The 21,407-nt window shown below is 35.2% G+C and overlaps 1 protein-coding gene across 1 annotated transcript in view; it reads right to left on the bottom strand.

The window, feature by feature from the left end:
* Positions 1–1,894: 1,894 nt before the first annotated feature.
* Positions 1,895–21,407, bottom strand: part of LOC132556168 (uncharacterized) — a 29,131-nt gene continuing 9,618 nt past the window's right edge. The window contains exons 2-4 of the mRNA XM_060220557.1: positions 15,638–15,868; positions 4,115–4,612; positions 1,895–3,753 (exon numbers count right to left, since the gene is read on the bottom strand). Coding sequence (XP_060076540.1) covers positions 1,895–3,753; positions 4,115–4,612; positions 15,638–15,868 — 2,588 coding nt within the window. The remainder of the gene's footprint in view (positions 3,754–4,114; positions 4,613–15,637; positions 15,869–21,407) is intronic.

Genomic DNA, 21,407 nt, shown 5'->3' on the forward strand with positions numbered 1-21,407 from the left:
TGGTAAAACATCTAAAGGCCTTTCCACCTATGAGGAGTATTTGATTCTACCACATCAGGAAATTGAGAAGAAGAATTTTGAAGTTGCCATCAATTTGACCATTTATGGCCCCACCTCTCGGGCCAATTGGGGTTGGGGACCATATAAATTTGGTGTGCCTTTAGTCATAGAAGATTTTAGTAAAATTTCATCAAGTTTTCCAGAAAAAGGAGAAAATGCCCAAAGTTCATGATGCACAATGCAAGATGCTGCACAAAAGGGGATCGTAATAGTTGAAATACACATTCAACTTAAAACTCTCTCTTTTTTTTTAATATATATCGTCAAGAGAAAAATCTTTGATTCATCACTGCAATGTGATGAACAAAAACAGTTATGTATATACACAGATATTTGGAATGGTGGTGCTCTTGCCTTTACAAAATCAATCTAAAATATTCTAAATAATAGGCCACAATTCAGCGTCCTCTTAGGATTAGAGTCCAACTTCCAACAATTAATCAAAAGATCAAATTCATTTATTAGCTTCAATTCCGATTATTGGAATGCAGTTACAGAAACTGTAGAATGAAAACTGCCTAACGCTTGTTTTCTAACTAATGAGCACATTTTCAAACAAATCCAAAACAGCAAAGTCCGAAACTACACAAAATGTTGCAACCCTAATTAATTCCCCCATTTGATGTACACAGTATCTTTTTGTCATCATAAAATATCTATGTTAAATTCTGTGTCAATGAAATTGTGAATCATTTACATGTATAAACACATGTTTATCTATTACACATAATTATTAGGAATGCTCAAGTGAAATATATAATATTGCTGCCATTTGACATTTCAATCAATAATGATGATGGATATTGACAGTTGTAAATCCTATTACCATGTTATTTCTGATGCTTCAATTATACCTCAGCATCTAATGTTAACCTTATGTAATAGGTAGATGGCAGTGAAAGGACATCCAATTATGTCCAGCACCATATATCCAAACACATTGCACTACCGCTGAGACCTTGGTGTCCACATCAAATAATTTACTATTTACAAATCCTACATTGTGATTTAACGAGACATAAAACAGGCACTTCACTACAGTGAAATAGCCTGATGACATTAACTCACAAATATCGCTCAAATAACTCTCAAACATCACACTTATGCATGCACCAATATTTCTGTAAATCTTAGCACAGGAATATATTTGTATCCAGTTCTTCAGGTATATTGCAAGTATACTACTAGATTAAGATTTGTTATTTATTAGCAATACAGTCAGATGTATCAAGATCATTAGTCATCAGCATCCTCATCAACCAGGAGAACACATGCAAACCCAGGAGAACACACGAAAACCCAGGAGAACACATGCAAACCCAGGAGAACACAGGAAAACCCAGGAGAGCACACGTAAACCCAGGAGAGTACACGTAAACCCAGGAGAGCACATGTAAACCCAGGAGAACACGCATAAACCCAGGAGAACACACGAAAACCCAGGAGAACATGCGTAAACCCAGGAGAACACACGAAAACCCAGGAGAACACGAGTAAACCCAGGAGAACACACGTAAACCCAGGAGAACACGTAAACCCGGGAGAACACAAGAAAACCCTTTACACTTCACTTAAGTTTGGCATTACATCTTCATTACACCTCATCTCTAAATCTGAAATTATGATTTTACCAGAATTCATTGCATAGTTTTAAGAACTGTTACAGTTTGTATGGATAATATCTAAGATCACACCTAGACAAACAACATTTTAGACTATCAGTGTAAGTAATTTAATGATGTACAACCATCTCATTTCTGACATATACTTCATACATCCTCAATAAAACAAAGGTGTAAAACTGATTAAAAACACACAGACTGGAAACAATGTCCTATACTACTCCTACTACTTGGTAGTCGCCATCGAATTGAAAGTTGAAGGGGACTGGAGACTTATCACCAAGCCTCAAAGCCTCGGCGGGCAGCGATGTGGTTGGATGGTAAAGTGAAACCTGGTTCACCACATGATTGGAAAGCAGGTTCTGATCTCGATTCACTTCCTTCATGTTATTTAGCACTATTAGGTTAGATCTCTCGTAAAGAGAGGGATCTTTAGAACGACATTTACCTGATTCCTGCACTGTGGGGAACTGTTTGGGATGTTTACCCACAGATGAGGAACCCTGATAAAAAACTTCTTCACATCTGGCTGTCTCTGCGATTCTGTTGTATTGTAAGCTGTCTTGGTTCCGAGGTGAGCTAAATCCACTATCCCCTAGGTTTAAATTTTTAGTCTGATCACACAAGTCTGAGATACGTTTGCTACTCCTTGTCCGAGAGTCTATTACTGTGTCATAACTTTGCTCACTTTCCTCAATAAAGCTGTCTACATCTCCATCCATTCCTTCATCCTCATCCTGTACATTATATGGCACATACTCATCAGGGGGAGTAACCTCAGTTACTGGAGTTGTCTCCCTTGCCTCAGGAGGCACACAACTGTTAATTTCGGCTACACAAACCAATTCATTATTGCTGTGCTTTTTGTTAGCTGATTTTGCATCTATATTGTTTCTTTTTTGATTACTTGACTCTTTCCTTCCGTCACTATGACCTCGCTTTGTAAGGAATTCTATAGGTGTTGAACATCTGTCCTTGTCACGACCTTTATTTTGACCTTGAGATAAGCCCACACAGTTAACACCACTGTCCCTTGACAAGGCCTTGATAGAACTTTTCTTGGGCAGTTTTCCATGATATTCATAGCTAATATCATTTTTAGGATAATTACTGTGATAAGCAATACTATGGCGATGTCGGTGTTTACTAGATTTTTTGCCTCTGTGAACACGCTCCTGAACTTTTTCATTAAACAGTTCATCTACTGTGTTGTTGTGGACAGTTTCTCCTGGATCCTTCTGAAGTCCACGTGGAGTAGAACTGTAGAGTGGATCACTGATGCCAGGATCAGTGTGTTTCTGTTGAGTATGATAAGGAAATGAAGGTTGATTAAGGGGAACTGTCTCCTCACTTTCTAAACTGTTATTGTAACATTGATCTGCCTGTACCAACAACTGCTTCCTATCACCTGAGTGACGACGAACTCTGACCCGGTCATTGACTTCGTGTCGTCGACGGTGACCATGACTCTCAGAGTGTCTCCTGTGAATATGGTGATTCTCCTCTGTGTTCTGGGGTAACTGTACTGGTAATGTGGCTGTCTTTTTAGGGCAACCAGGATTTAAATCATTTTTCTTATTCATGCAATTTCCATCATAATAACCTTCAGGTGGCAGTGTAGAGGCCCGTAGATTACGTAAACTTTCTTCAAATCGTGGATCTATCTGGCAGTAGTGTTCTTCGTCATGCTCTGCAAAAGGACTAAGTTTGGATGGATTAGAAACTTTCTGTTGATGCCTTCTAGCTGCTTCATACACCTGTTGCCTCGGAAACAGTTGTTGAGGAGAAACGTAATCAGAGGAGCTTGACCCATCCTGTTTAGTAGTGTAAGCATCCTGACCTGGAGGTTTCTGCTGATTAAGCCAGGTGTTTGTTCGTTCTTGTTTCTCTATCTGTTCCTGGTACCACTGCCATTCAGGAGGAGGGAACTGTGCTGAGAATGTGGCATACTCTCCGCTGCTGGTCGTTGTTGTCGGAGATTCCACTTTCTTTTCCTCCTGTTGCGGTTGTTTCTCCGGTTTCTTTTTCTTTTTACGTCCAAACAACTTTGATAACAAAGATTTCTTCTCTCCTGGAAAACAGACACAGAATGACTGAAATGGTCTCATTAAGAAATATGGTTAATAAAAAAACTAATAGCAAAAGCCAAGGGTATGTAATGCAAAGTAACTGTTTGAATTTGCATTCTCGTATACAAGCACCGGTCATGAATTCATCATTTTGTTTAATGCAAAGAAAAAGATGGCCACTTGTTGCCTCTTTTAAATTTTATATACAAATGATTTTTAATATTCATTGGAATTTTACAAATATTCATAGTTTGATAGTTAGTGCAAGGGGAAATATACATCAATCCGAGTTAAGATGAAGTTTGAACAGGTAATCAATACTCGGAATATGACCTTGTCAATCATCAGTGACATATCGCATACCTTTATCCTTGACTTTGTTGAGGTTGCTATGGGCAAGGTTAAGGTCACGGTTCTCTCCACCCCTACATCCTCGTTCTCCTCTCATTGAGGAACATCTGCTGACAGACTTGGTGTTGTCTCGTTCATCTTTACTGGGCTTGTCTTTCATATGTCTGGCACTCAAACTACGACTGATACGAGGTTTCTCATTGACTATAGACTGTCGTATCTCATCGGTATATATCTCATCCCGTGGTTTAGACAATTCCACTGGTGGGGCCTGAATGGGTGTGATCTGAATAGGCGGAGTCTGGACGAGTGGAGCCTGAGGAATTGTTTGGGGTTGATTCACCAAGCTGACCTGACAGGATATTGACCGTGTTATGGGAGACTTTGGCCTGTTAGCTGGAACAGGGATGTACATTGGGTTATAATGCATCCAGCTCATTGGATAGGTCTGCTGGGGATCATCCGTCGGCAGGCGGTATGTGTCTGGGGTCACCACAAAGTAGCCACTCCCTACAATATACAAAGGAAAACATACATTTAAAATAATATTCAGAAATATCTTAATATATTTATTTCAATGGGTAGCCAACAATACAAATACCAGAAGAAAATTACTGAGAGAGTAAAATAAGTCTGATGACCTGTCAAAGCATTTCTATGTTTTGCTTTTGTATTGAGTTTATCAAAATCTAGTATGTACATGTAAAATTAGCGGCGTGATAACACATCAAGAGATTTCTATGAGAAGTGACCTTGACTCTGAGCAGATTTACCCAGAACAAAGTTATTGTAGGTATTCCATGGTGTTCCAGCTCAAGTCAAAAAATTTTTGTAAATGATATGGATGACCTGGAACTTGTTCCTAAACTCCTAAAATAAAGCGAATTTCCCAAACTGAACTCTTGTGTAAAGGATATTAGCGCAAACTCACAACATTAATGCCAGGTAAATTATAGGAGAGTTCTGAACCTACATATTGTCACAATGCATAAAAGATTAGGTACTATTACAACATATTATGAACCTATGCCACACAATTCAGCCTAGACCACTTTTCATCTCATACATACTGAAACCTATGGTAAAACCTACCTAAAAAGCAACTTTATATCAAGGTCATCTGTCTATAAAAGCCACTTTTAAGGTTCCTTATGTAATACAATTCAATATAATTAAACCTCAATATAAAGGTCACCTGTGTATCAAGGCCACTTTTCCCTGCTCCCTTGAGTGGCCTTTATAAACAGGTTTGACCGCACTTTGCATTCTGTACATTTAATATATTCTATCTAAATGTGTTAAGTCATGTGTTTAGATTGCTAAGTTAATAACCACATGCTAAGTTATCAGGTACCTCGATGAAACGATACCATGGTGACATGAAAACTTTGTCACTAAAGTATTCTACCGTTTTTTTTATCATCTGACATTGAGATGCCTTCCAATCTGAGTAACATACTTCGTCAGAAGATAATTCGGTTTGTCGTAATGCTTGCTCCTCTAGGAAGTTTACATAAAACACAGGTACCTCATCCCAAATGAAAAAGGGTTTGACTTAAACATGCCTGCTGCTCTGGGAAGTCAATATGTACACAGGTAGCTACCAGGAAAGTATTTCTCTTAGAGTGTAACTTAGGTCACCAGCTACACACTCAGACATGTCTGTGTTTGATGTTTATGTACTTACATACATGTATGTGACCTTGACTTCTGTCCTTCTGAACTTTCATAATTCAATGATTAAAACTTTTGTTTTTTGTGAGATTTACTCTAATCAGTGTCTAATGATAACAAAATTTTGTTAAAAGCAATTCTTAAAACCTGACACACATATTTGTTAACTTGTAAATCTTTGGAAGGCCTTCAGGTCCCACACTTTGTATAACGTTATATAAGGACAGTAAACTACCTGTATTTATAGCCCCCTGTAATATACCTGGAGCAGATATGCACATTAATCTTCTAGTATCACCAATAAATCTAATTTATACCTGTGTCTGATATGGGAACTTCATTACTAGGCCTTTGCTCAACGTGCCTTTTAAATCAAATCAATTTGTTTACACAGAATATTTGAATTGGTAAACAGTTGCAACATATTTTGCTTGAAGAGATATTGGGTTCAATTTTGTACTTAAAAAGGGAATCCTAATCCAACATTATCAATGACAATATATTTAATGGTGGGAATCCTGTTTCTACAGAACAAATATGTCTAGCTTTACTGGGTCATATAACCAACTTGAAATTCAAAGGCTGAATAAGCAACAAACAAATTTGCATCAAGTAATTAGGTGGATGTAAACAATCTGGAGAAGTTGTTTATACTTGTGCTGTTGTATTCAAATAGATTTATTCCTTTTTTAAAACTTGCCTAATTGTGCCATTCTAATATGTATTTCTTTAGATAAAAAATGTTCTACGCACTTTGAATGAAAAAACACAAAAGTATAATATATTGATATTATGTATATCTGTGCTGAAACCTGAAGTTTTCAGTGTCTGTGATCTCCTGAATTTGGGCTTCATAAATAAAACCATACACCGCAGAACATTACAATAATATAGAAATATTCCTTACTTGTTGATACGTTATTGATTACCTAAAGAAACCTTCAAAGATTACCAATTATGATGATTTATCTATCATGGTCCTCACTCCACTGATCTTGTATGTAACAGGTAATGTAACAGCGGAGCAACCAGGTAAAAAATCACTGTAATTACAGCGACACAGTAACAACAAACCATCTAAATCGTACGTACTTTAGGAATACAAAATATCTCATAAGGGCCACTTAACCTTAAAAATTAGACTATATAATTGTAATGCATCTCCATATCATGCTCTAAAGATTTTAAGATTAAAAGTTTCAAAGTTTCCATAAAAACATTTGTAAAACTTTAATAGCATGTAACAAGCATAATTTTCAACAAGTTGAGCCGAACTGACTTCTGAAGCAGGCGTGTATTCTATTGAAGTTTAGGACACCTAATAAACAGTATGTGATACATCTGATTTTTTTTTTTTTTTTTGTAAATGTTTAACTTTCCTATACAAAATAATATTCTAATTAAGCTGTATCTTTCCAACAAATCTTTGAATATACATATCCCAGATATTTAAAACCTAAGGTTTTAAACATACATCAAATCAGCATGCCTTTCTCATATGTAAAGATAATTTATGATATTCCTCACCTTATTATACAAACTAAAAACAATGAGAGTAAGTTCACTTTTAAGCCATCTAAATTACTCCATCACATTCAGCTGTACATTTAAAATGGTCCTCATTTTCAAATATGAATTTTGATTTCTATGACAGCTTCAAGCTATAAGGGGAGATAAGCATGTATAGGACAAGCTACTGTTACATAATCCGGAGCTGACAATTAGAATATAGTAGTATGGGTTTAGTTTTTATGCCTGTGACACCATCACCACAGTATTCTGAGTTCTAACTGGTTAATTAAATTGCATTCGTTAAAATTATCAATAAATGATTCTGGACAGGATTGCAGACAAAAAGTGCAATACAACACTGCATCCTGAATCAGCAAAACTACATATGCTTACAAAAATGTTAATAATTAAAACAATAAAGATAAACAGATAAAATATAAAATATTGATTTCATCACGCCAAATGAAGTTATTTATATGTTTGCTGCCTCATAAATATACACCTAGATGATTACCTAATGTTGACATATGATAATACCAGTGATTTTTAGTTAAGTTGAATGTTCTAGCCAGGAGCTGTCTTTCTACCCTATATAATGGCTGACCCAGCTTTACATATTAATCCAGGAAGATTTACACGGGTGATTATCCACAGCGCAGTAATCAATGGATTAGGAACAGCTAGATAAGTCCTAACATCCTCAGGGTGGGCATGACCTAGTCAAACAGATGATGTACCTTCCCCTTATCACATGTAAAAGTAAAACAGCTATTTTTCAGGCCATTGATAAAACTTTGTTACGTGTCAATATAAAACAGGAATGTCTTATCTTCCTGTGTGTCTGCATGAGATAGAAATTGAAAAATATTGCACTGATTCAGCTATGTAAATGTTTGCCTTTCCACCAGAGTTATTGTCTCTTCACTAATGAGAAGCTCTCTAACTCAGGCAGCAACACAGAATCTATGTTTAATAGTGGTAATATTAAATATATGACACCTTATCTACACTTTCCCTCTATTACAACTTCAAAGCAAATTCATTACACCAATACGATATTTCATCAATGACAAAATTAAGAAAAAAAAAGAAAGTGCTGACGTGTTTGGATTACTTGTTAAAAGCATGTGAAAGCACTTGTACTTTTGGAAAAGTCACACACACAAAAAAATGTGAATTTTATATTGTTGATGTAGTGAGAAGTGCTATCCTAGTGAATAACAAAACTCAATATTGCCAGTAAGGTATTGGTATGGTGGAGTGCATGTCAAACACTTGCCTATTTACCTTTAATCAATAATAACCAGGATAACTGGCCTATTAACCATTGCTAAGAGGAACAGTCTGAATACTGTACCCATTCTAATTATGACAGATTTAGATTATTCATATCCAACAGCCACAAGCAAACAGTACTTTTATTTCACACATGACCCTTCAAAGATAGTTCACATGTATCTTTACAACACAAAGGATCATGTTTGACTAGAAACATGTATAACTCACTATCTGCGATAAATCTAGAAGTTAAACTCAAACTCCAGCTTTCAGCACAGATCACAATGTCATCAGAATAATCTATATGAGTTTTACTTCTTTATTTCAAAGCAGAGGTGTATTCAATAACCACCTTACCTTGTTACAAACAGGACTCCAACTCTAGTACAATGTTCCTACGACATTACTTTGTACTCAGTTTTACCATCAGGACCGGTCTATGATTGGTAAGGCAGACTTACCTTTGTGATTCTAAAGTAATGTAGTCTAACATTACCCTTTGTACTTATTGATGTTGCCTTTTTTCTCTATACTGAGTATGATATATGCCAAATTTATTTGCCAAAAAATATTTTGCAGAAATTTAACAATCTTAGCTCTAATTTCTGGTATGAAAACTACAAACTGAATATGTATTAAATGACCCGTGTTGTAATGGATAAACACCCCATCTGGGCCTATCTAGTCTGATCGCTGTCACCACAAAATCCTCATTATTTTGGTTACTGAGCTGGTGTCAGAATCCATAGCCTTTAGCTGTTTCCCACTGTTATGTGCACATGAAAAAACCATTTACATACACTGATACTGTGTTTAAGATGACACCTCTGGTCATACATAACCTTCTCATTGATTAACCAGGTACACAGTCAACTTCTCTATCTGAGATGTTGGTGTAGCTTTCCATCCACATCTTAGGATCGCCAATTATATACAAGTTAAAACAAATGTTTAACCTACACTTAGTGTCCAACAAGTATCACTACACCCAAATCAAAATATGAAAGCTGGATTAGCAGCACTCATATTTAATTAATAACCTACATTAATAAACACAATTTTTTTAAACAGTTTCATCCACACTAGAGATCTCTGGTTCCAACACCAGACAACTGAGAGATATCTAAAAGCATCATTTTCCTACCATTCTGGATAACCTCTGTTGTAGTACTGCACTCTAAATTGTAGATCAAGATTCTACATTGTGACACAAAGGCCAACATCATGAAAACACTATTTAAGATGCCATCCATATTGTTGCTAAGCTTAAAATACCATTCATATTGTTGCTAGTACAGACACAGAGGACACAAAATACAGAACTCTGGTTCTATAACCCATAACCCATTAAGATAAAACCTGCAGACCAGCAATATGACTCTGAATAGTTCTACAGACCAGCAATATATGACCCTGAAAGATTCTACAGACCATCAATATGTGACCCTGAAAGGTTCTACAGACCAGCAATATGTGACTCTGAATAGTTCTACAGACCAGCAATATGTGACTCTGAAGGATTCTATAGACAAGCAATATGTAACCCTGAAAGGTGCTACAGACCATCAATATGTGACTCTGAAGGATTCTAGACCAGCAATATGTGACCCTGAAAGGTGCTACAGACCATCAATATGTGACTCTGAAGGTTTCTATTGACCACCAATATGTGACCCTGAAAGGTTCTACAGACCAGCAATATAATGACCCTGATCTATTTTACAGATCATAAATATGTGACCCTGATCAATTTTACATACCATCAATATGTGACACTAAAAGGTTCTACAGACCTTGGGATATTTTACATACCATCAATATGTGACACTAAAAGGTTCTACAGACCTTGGGATGTTTTACAGACCATCAATATGTGACACTAAAAGGTTCTACAGACCTTGGGATATTTTACATACCATCAATATGTGACACTAGAAGGTTCTACAGACCTTGGGATATTTTACATACCATCAATATGTGACACTAGAAGGTTCTACAGACCTTGGGATGTTTTACAGACCATCAATATGTGACACTAAAAGGTTCTACAGACCTTGGGATATTTTACATACCATCAATATGTGACACTAAAAGGTTCTACAGACCTTGGGATATTTTTACAATATACCATCAATATGTGACACTAGAAGGTTCTACAGACCTTGGGATGTTTTACATACCATCAATATGTGACACTAGAAGGTTCTACAGACCTTGGGATATTTTACAGACCATCAATATGTGACACTAGAAGGTTCTACAGACCTTGGGATGTTTTACATACCATCAATATGTGACACTAGAAGGTTCTACAGACCTTGGGATATTTTACATACCATCAATATGTGACACTAGAAGGTTCTACAGACCTTGGGATATTTTACATACCATCAATATGTGACACTAGAAGGTTCTACAGACCTTGGGATATTTTACATACCATCAATATGTGACACTAGAAGGTTCTACAGACCTTGGGATATTTTACAGACCATCAATATGTGACACTAGAAGGTTCTACAGACCTTGGGATATTTTACATACCATCAATATGTGACACTAGAAGGTTCTACAGACCTTGGGATATTTTACAGACCATCAATATGTGACACTAAAAGGTTCTACAGACCTTGGGATATTTTACATACCATCAATATGTGACACTAAAAGGTTCTACAGACCTTGGGATGTTTTACATACCATCAATAAACAAATTTTCTGTTGTATAAGTATATCAAGTATGTCACTCTGTTAAATATCTCAAATTTATTCAGATAATTTACCAAACCCTTGCAGCCAGCCCACAACCATTGGTCTTTGTCATTCATATACCAATCATCAACACAAAAATATCACAACTTTCCATTAAGGTAGAATTTGTAAATTGAGAAAAAAATGTAAATGAAAACATCTAAAATACAGACCCTTTGAAAGACAGTCAAGTTGGTTATGTATAATGTTTATTGATCTGTACTCGAGTTATATGGCATCACCAATGACCCTTAATCTTGGCAACAGAAAATGCGTAATTGATGTACTACAAGGAATATAAACCAACAAAGCAATTCAGTGTATGAATCTGCTTTAGAATGTTTTTTTTTCCATTGGGAACACATTCAAAATATATTTGCCCTATAGTGGTTGGAGTACAAACAGAATTAATTGCCTCATCATTGTTTTTTCATGCAAATTAAATGGACTTTTAATGACCTCTGGAAAGTGACAGACCTAAACTTAGATGGACTAACCATCTATCAAATTTACAACTACTGAACCATGACCAAATACGATTTTAGACCAATTTACTGCAACCCAAATTCAAACTGAATTTGAACATATCAAAGTTTGATGTATGACTAGTAGTGGAGTTTACACAGGTTACAGCCAAGGGGTCTAAGGGGATGGATGACTTCCTATATAAAAGCACCAGATTGTAAAATGGTGCTTACCAATTGGCCAGACGTTTGTTTATATGCCAACAACTTTCAATTGTCCTGAATATTGCTACTCCTATGTTAATCTGTGATTATTTACACCCAATTAAACGCTAGGTCCTAGAATGCCTAGCAGTAGATAGTATAGAGATGGCAGTCCAGGTTTTACCTTTACAATGAAGTTTGATTTTGCACACTTCATTAGCAGTTTTGTTAGGGATACAAGTCCTTGTCAATGAAAATTGGAATCCAAGGAAATCTTTGACACTCTTAATAACCATGAATTACAGCTTTCATTTCCACATAAATTAGATACAGTGTAAAACTCAAGGTCATTCACCTGAACAGCTGTTCTAGCTTCAAACAGTTTTCTTTATGTGTCAAAATATATGAAATGTCAAACCAATAATAAAAATATTTTATTCCTGGACAAACAAGTACTTGTATAGCAGATGATTTCTCCATGGTGTTTTATTTTTGTTAAATTTCTTAAATCTATTTATGAGTTTTGCTGTGTATCGAAAATTATGAAGACATGAAAAACAACATATCTTTTTCATGATTTCAGTAGTTTATGAGTCTAAACTAAGCAAAATTATGTAATTTGTTGAAAACAATAGATATAAGTCATGAATATAACAAAGAGAAACCTAAAATACACCTCTGAAATTGAGGAAGATAATTCCATATTGCCATTAACTACTGGTGGGTATGGAACCACTGTTATATTGATACCTATTTTTTTATTTACAAACAAGAAAGGACATACAAATTTGAACAGAGAAACAAAAATATACCAACGAGTCAAATTATAACATATAAACATAACTAAACACTAGGTTTTAACATTACAGTTGCATAGACTTTTTTTACTTAAAATTAGCTAGTCCTAATGCATGTCATTACCAAATGACTCCTTCACAAGTTAGAGCAGTGATACTTCCAAGGTGTCTGACATCCCAACAATTGAGATTTGTCCCAGCTAACTGTCAACTAGGAAACCAATGGAAGGGTTCCTGACACCTCTCACAAAAACACTGTTGGATTGTCCACTATACCTGACAGATCAGAACTGACCATTACAAGAAATCCTAATGGCCAGTTAGTGTCCAGTTGTCAAGGCCAGTGATGGACAAGCCTTAATTAGGTCTAAGGTGGCCAACTTAGTGAATTATCATCATCATTACACCAATCCAGACAAAGCTAGGACATATGGCCATATTGACCAGTCTGTAGACATTATAGGTATAGGGTATCACAACTCACACTCTAGATGAGCACAACCAGCTGACTAAAGCACTATCACAACTCATACTCCATAGCTGACCTGGGCAGTATCATAACTCACTCCATATATGGTACTCACAAATGGCTGACCAGGGAACTATCGCAACTCGTCACACTCCATATACTCTGAACCAGCTGACCTGGGCACTATCATAACTCACTCCATATAGGGTAGTCACAATTTGCTGACCAGGGTGCTTTCACAATTCATCATATCCCATATACTCTCAACTTCCTGATCAGGAAACCATCACAACTTATTCTATCTATACTCACAACCCGCTGACAAATCCTTCACTGAATCATCACCTCTCAATCACAATCATATAATTACCATGTGTACAAGATATTCTAAAAAGCTGAGTGTAAATACAGTAAACTAAGGCCATATTTTTTACTTATATTAAGAATATTTAATCTGCAAGATTTCTTTTATTAGGATACAATGAAACTCAGGATTTAGTCCAACATGAAATAACGTGATCAGGAGGACACCTTTCATGCAGTATGCATCATTATATATGCATTTGTTGGCAAAACATTTTTTGTAACACCCAAATTAGAAAATTGTCATTAAGAACATTTAGATTTATCATTTAAGACCTTGATAAATTATAATGAACAATGAAAGATTGAAATTGAATCCCAGACAGGCGTGTCAACCAATGTAATATCACATAAAGGAATGTGTCACAAACTTTCCCGTCAATGGATTTTGGTTACCAATCAATACCTCAAAACTGACCTGCAGTGGTAATGAGACCAGAAAAAGCCCTTCTATCCTGCGTCAGACTAGACAAAAGTCCCAAATAGACATCCCCTAAACACTTGGTTATCACGAACACAATCCCTGTCAGGTGACAATACCGAGACATCTTCAATGCATCTTCATGAAATTAATATGGAATTAAATACCTGTGATTTGTTTATCTGAGCCCAATCTTTAGTCGACTTTCACAATTCTGATCAGTTAGTTTTCATTATGACATCATTACCACTACACTATACTTTGAAACCTGATGTCTTTGCCTTTACACTTTTCTATTTCTGTGTAACTGAGTGTGAAAGCCCTTTAAACTTGTCAAGTATTTTGCCTTCTCCGATTACATTACACATTTAATTTCCTCCGAAGTGCCCCCCCTCTCCCCCTCCCCATTTACCCCTCAGGCCCTATAACTACCTGGGATCCGGTTAATCACTAACCTTTAACTTCTGTCCTGTAGTCATTATAACCCAGTGAAACAACACCACATCATTGAGTCTATTTTACCTGTAATTTTTACTACCAATACTGTCATCTACTAACCATAATAAACTATTAGATCATATGGCAATCACACTTAGCAGTATGTTGTACTCATACAGAAAAATAAGATATCATGTAGTATGTAGTACTCGTACAGAAAAATAAAATATCTTGTAGTATGTAGTACTCGTACAGAAAAATAAGATATCAAGTAGCATGTTGTACTCATACAGAAAAATAAAATATCTTGTAGTATGTAGAACTCATACAGAAAAATAAAATATCTTGTAGTATGTAGAACTCATACAGAAAAATAAAATATCTTGTAGTATGTAGAACTCATACAGAAAAATAAAATATCTTGTAGTATGTAGAACTCATACAGAAAAATAAAATATCTTGTAGTATGTAGAACTCATACAGAAAAATAAAATATCTTGTAGTATGTAGAACTCATACAGAAAAATAAAATATCTTGTAGTATGTAGAACTCATACAGAAAAATAAAACATCTTGTAGTATGTTGTACTCGTACAGAAAAATGAAATATCAAGTAGCATGTTGTACTCGTACATGAAGAAGGAAACATCTTTGTTAAAACAGCAGAGACACATTGATATTGACCGACACTACTCAACAGTTACAGAAATAATTTACTCCAGCTATGAGACAATAATAAAATATGAAATTATTAGTAAATTTACCAGCTGTGAGATATATTAGAATCTTATCAATTTCTTGCATACTTGAAATGATTAGACTACATGAGGAAGGAATATTTATCCGTGTATTTAACAATGTATTTGATAAGTTGTTGCAGGGAACCTCTTTAATTAAGTTATTCTGATCAGACAAAAACATCCAAGAGTTCCTAGTTTCGTAAATAACTACAGCATCACTGGTTTCCAATAATCACAAGGTCAACCACCACATTTATCTTAACATGAAGGACAACCTTGCATTGAAACACAACTATAAAGGATTTGGAATATGTTACACACAGTAGAGCACTGGCCAGGTTTTTTGTGGAAAATCCCTCAACAGCATTTACATGTAGGAAAGATGAGGAATATAGTCTAGAAAGAGCACTCGCTGGTTACCTACCATTGTGGAAAACCTTGCGTTGGCGTATGAGGGTACCAAGGGTATCATAGAGAACCTGCACACCAGGTGTCTGGAGGTCACAGAAACATTGTGTGAGGCGGGTGTGGATGACATCCAGTGTGGCTACAACCTGTTTACTGTTGAGGTCGAGGATCACCAAACACAAGATCTCAGGCAGTGGTATAAACTGTGTCTGCGGAATCACCTGCATCTTAATACTGCCCACATCACCTGTAAAAACAAAATAGATCACAATTTAGTGTCAAAGAGTGCAATCAATCATAATATTTAAATATGATCACTTACACATGGCTGTCAGAGACCTTAAATACTGGAAATGGAATTCACTACATAAAAAGATTCTAATTACATATATGTACCTGTAATAAACATGTGCTTCAGTATATCACCTCCTTACTATATATCCTAATCATTTCTCATGGCCTTTTGTTTCATTTTCACACAGGAACCTTGGTTATATCTTCAATTCCATCTCGCAGTGCAATATCAGTATATTTAAGTGGTTAAGCACTATAACTATCTAGAATAGTTTTCTTCAAATAAAACGATCATTTTTTTGAAATGATAATATATTATGTAGTAAAATATAAGTAAATTTAAGTATGTTTTAACAGAAATCAATAATTTAAAGTCATATGTTAATATCATCATTATAACTATAATATAAGAAGGGAATAATAACCACAACATACTCAAGAGTTACCAATAAGTAGAATTTTACTTGTCGACTAGTTTCGACCCTATCACAGGGTCTTCATCAGGACAAAAATATACAAAACTTTTCCCCTAAAGTACACTTCAGGAGGATAAATTTTATCTGTCTATAACTGCCCTGCATACCTCTGAGGTATCCGTACTCAACACAGAGTTCCACACTAAGAAAACCCACCAATCTCCACCTGACGTTGGCTCCTCCTCCCTTGATTACTTTATAACTATAATATGTTACAAATCAAATATCATGATCTATACATCGTTTGTTAGGGAAAATATTGGACATCAATGGGAAAATGCAGCTTCCTAAATCAGAGATATAGCTCTGCTACAGCCTTATGTTTACTGTTTTACTCCATCAAAATCACTGACCCAAGAAAAGTTACTTCTACAGAAAATATGTTTCATTAGGGTACCAAATTAACCATCCACTGACTGTTGTCATGGTTTATACTGTCAGGCCAAACACCCATAATTTATCCAACATTAAACACAATAAATGTTTTATACTGGAAAGCAGGACGAACACTAAATATACCCTTGTAGCCAAATTTATCTCGCTTCTGAAAGCATTTTAACTATTCATAGTTACTACATAGTCAATAGACATTCCTTTATAAACTTATGTGTGGTTCTATATAGTAATTACAAGTTGGACAAACCTTTCTACCTGAAGAATAAAGTTTTTTAATGTGTGTGGTTTTAATTCAGTATTTTATAATTACATCTTTATCAGTTATCAATATCGTAATGACCTTTCAAATGTTATCTTACATAGTATCAGCTGCTGTTAAAAAAATGAAAATAATATGCAATTTTATCTGCAATAATGAGACCACTAAATACTGATACAGTATCTTTACATCATCTGTAGTTCATATTGGAAAATCAATACTGCAATGTTTTCATATCAGCAATGAATAAAATTTAATTACATTTCTTAAACATCATTCAATATCATTGAAGTGGACATCACTTTGTATATACGGTGGCAAGCACTGAAGGATGAAACATGTTAAAACAGCATTTTAAAGCCATCCTTGTACCAAGAGGGAATTCAATTACAGCATATACTTGTACCAGGAGATCAATACAGATTTTATCTGCTTTTTACTTTCAACACTGACATATAAAATTGATCACAAACATTTTAGGTTCTGTACATTCCCTGTATCGGCATACCTGGAATCTAGAAATAAATCAGGTAGACAACGGAGCCAGGTAACCTGACCAGGTAAGGAGTGATAAGGCAGCTTTATAAACCCAATCCAATTACACCACAATCACCACAATACCTCTAACTAATTTCATGATAATGAAATTCTTAATAAGAGATCTTAATCTATTATTCTACAAATTCCACCCCGGGCTGCCACTCTCCATTGTTCACCAACAGATTACAAAGTCGAGAGCCACGGTTTACTAATTGACAAGTCAAATTTCACACACAGCTTTTATAGTGCGGCATCTTTGGAGGAGATTTGGATGCATTAAGCTTGATATTAAATATTCTGTATGTGTGAGATTACATACTTCAGCTCTCCCAATCCCCCTAATCCCTCGCTGTAAGTCTAGGTTACAAAGGACGTTAGTAAGAATCATGTCGCTTTGTCACTATTAAGTTAGGAGCGTCTCAATAAATATGGAGGTACAATTTATTTTTGCGGCAACCATTGAGGGTATTTAATGTGGAGTGGGAATATTCATGGAGCACTTCAGACTCATCGACTATCATTTAATGCAGTGTATTTACATAGCCAATGTTTAATATATTTGCATCTTAAGTACTGCAGTCCTGTTGGTGCAAAAGGTATATATCTAAATTTCAGGTCATAAGGTATGAACTCATGTGGAACTTTGAAACATAAAACAGTGATTCGTGTGTTTAATGTGTTTACATATAACTATAAAGAAAAAGGATTATTATATTGACTCATCAAATACACACTACTGCGATATCTATTTTTGGAAATTCCACAAATTTTGACAATATTAAATACACATATATCATATCACAAAATCAGGGAATATGTAAGAAGTAGGGAACATTTGTAAAATATATGGTTTCTCTCTCTTGCTTTGATGGATGTGGAACCTCACAGCCTCCAACTGTTGATTCCTAAGATGCCAATTTCAATACATTAAGTGTCAGAACAAGGAGACTAATGGTTTTCCACCTTTCAGATCAATTACCTTAACAATGAAATACACAAGTCTAGCCTTGTGACAGAAGGCAAGGGATACATATACAGTTCAGCTTCCTGCAGTATGACATTGGTAGTGAAATCAGGATATTTACAAATTATAAAGACACCTGAACAATATGTAATTCACAGGATTGTAAATGACATTTATCTGATGTCCTCTTCAGTGTCATAAGGTTACCATGGGAATGGAAACAGTACATTGTCAATTTGGCGTTCTTTCAAAAATGGAACAGAATGTGTTAACACCAGGTACATAAATGTATTGAAATGCCTACCTGGTATTTATGGTTGACATATAACACATTATGCTATTGCACTAGCATACAAAAAGATTTTTGATGTTACCATCCAAAAAAAATTATCAACTTAAAGAGATGCCATAGAAGTTTGTTAAAAGTATTGAGGCATATAAATGTTCTTTCTCAAGGCAGGAAAAGGGCAAATTCTTCCCAATGAATGCCTAAGGCCATTACAAAAAGATCAAATTTTTCCCAGCTCCTAACCAGTTCAGGAGGGTACTTTGCAGCAGGCCTTGCAATTACTTTCAGTTTATTCTCAGGCTGAAACTTCAAATACATGTGTAATAACACCAGATGAAAAAAAATCTTCAGTTAACGAAATTCACCTAGAACAAACTTCATACTAAGGTCATACGGTGTTGTGGTTCATCTTCCAGGTTTACTTGATACAGATAGATATACAAATCCCCAACATATAAAAAAACGAGGAGCAAACAAGCAAGGTTTCCAGGTAGTGTATCATACTTTCTACAGCTGGTTAATGCTGCCGACTGCAATTTTGAATAACAATTGAAAAAAGAATATCTGGAATACATGGCCGGGCCCCACACACAAAAACAGATATTCACTTAAATGGTGTTGCTTTTACACATTGTTGCTTGACATCATAAACTTTCTTTTAAAAGCTAGCAAATTACATGGATACTAAGATATGCTTTGGCTGAAGTTAAGGATATGTTTTCATGATATATTTTGGCAATGTTTTACCAAGCAGGAGAAATTGAATCGCAAATACACAACTAAAAAAGATATTCATCTCAAAAAGATTTACCTGTGTGAATTAAACACAGGTATATAGAAGAGAAACATAAGCAAACAGTTAACAATGTTGAAGTGATTTACTCCCAACAGAACTACATACACCAGGAAAGAAAAAGATGACAGAGTTCACACGTGCCAGCTCACAACAACTGTGTGTATATATATCAGATTGTGCACTCTTGACAAGACATATACAATTCAATAAACTGAACATAAATCAATGTATTTTTTTGTATATCTGTTGAATGGCCGACATAATCCTTATCAGAGTGCAGGCTGTCACTCAATATAGTCATGGATAGGCTTGTATAGACAGCCATCAGATCTACTATATAAAATGATCAGACTTGATATCAACACCTGCAGCCTAGCACTAGGCATTTTTGCCTTAACAACTTGATGGTAGTTCAATGTCAATATTAATTTGCATATAACTTCTACATAAGAAATACATCTACTGGTTTAAAAAGGTTTTGTGAAAAGAATACACTTCAGAATATTAACATCTATAATTTTTATTATTTTTAATTAAGTCAAAAAGATTTGGGAAGGAACTTGGCCTGGTACTGTTATCTGTACAGGTTTGTAGTGTCTGAAACCTTTATTCTTTATAAACATTACAGGCTGTTCACTGAATGTTACTAAGGATTTGGGGAGGGACAGGATGTCAAGATTCCTTATAAACCACATTTAGAAGCCTAAGCAACATTGTAACGAGTAGATTGTTTGCTGGTGGTCACCTGAAAAATCTATACCTGTATCTTCACAGAAACTTTACAAAACACAACTCAAATGTTAAGATGTATCATCTTTAATGTTCAAGGGCAGAATTTGGTGTAAATCTATTAAATGAAATGGAAAAGTGATCTTCTTGATTTTTTACATAATTTCACGAGCTAGAAGTATACGTGGTCATCCACATAAAAAACACCTATATTTCATTGCAAAAACTAGATACATATATAAAAACTAGATATATGTATTATGTTCACAAAGACCATTATTGATTTAGATTTACAACTCTCTTAGTGTGAAATTATTGCTTTAAATTTTGTTACAACAATACATGTTTAAGTACCTCACTGTAAACCTCAGTTGGTAATTATCTGAAACAGCTAAAATTGACGAACAACCTGGATGATATTCCACAATACCTTAACAAAGGTACAGTATTAATGGTTTGTGTTCTACATCCATGTCAAACAGACAAAATCACTTTAAGACATTGCAATGCAAACAATCCACAGTTAGAAGAATCTGTTGAATTATTCTTAAATTTCTACACAATAAAACTTCTGTTTGAAAAAGAAGACAAAGTAAAGACACAGGTTATCTAGCAAAGACTGCACCTGTGCATAGACAAGTCCTGCATTAAAACCTGTTCACATGGAGAGTGTACATAGATATAGAGGTAATTCTGCACTACCCATCACAGATCAAACAAACCACATACACCATTAATTATACATATGATGTAACCTGAAAAATGCCTACTTGAAATTCAGTTTATTTTTAATCCTTACGTTGTTGTAAACGATAGGATAACAAGTGAGTTTACTGTGTGATACAGTAAGCATATAATAATGTAATGAACAGACTGGACTTCAAACTTCAGGGGCTCCCAAGTTCTAGACAGCTGGTCAAACCTGCTTTTTAAATGATCCGTCCAGTCCAGTTCTGTTACATTCTTTCCTATTTCAACAAAGTTTCTGACCCTCAAAAGACACAAAACATTGTGGATCTAGTCAAAACATTAAGCATCCTACA

The sequence above is a fragment of the Ylistrum balloti genome, unplaced genomic scaffold (genome assembly GCF_031769215.1).
Source record: "Ylistrum balloti isolate Yb309-2 unplaced genomic scaffold, AGI_CSIRO_Ybal_v1 Utg370552, whole genome shotgun sequence".
In the NCBI taxonomy this organism is placed as follows: domain Eukaryota; kingdom Metazoa; phylum Mollusca; class Bivalvia; order Pectinida; family Pectinidae; genus Ylistrum; species Ylistrum balloti.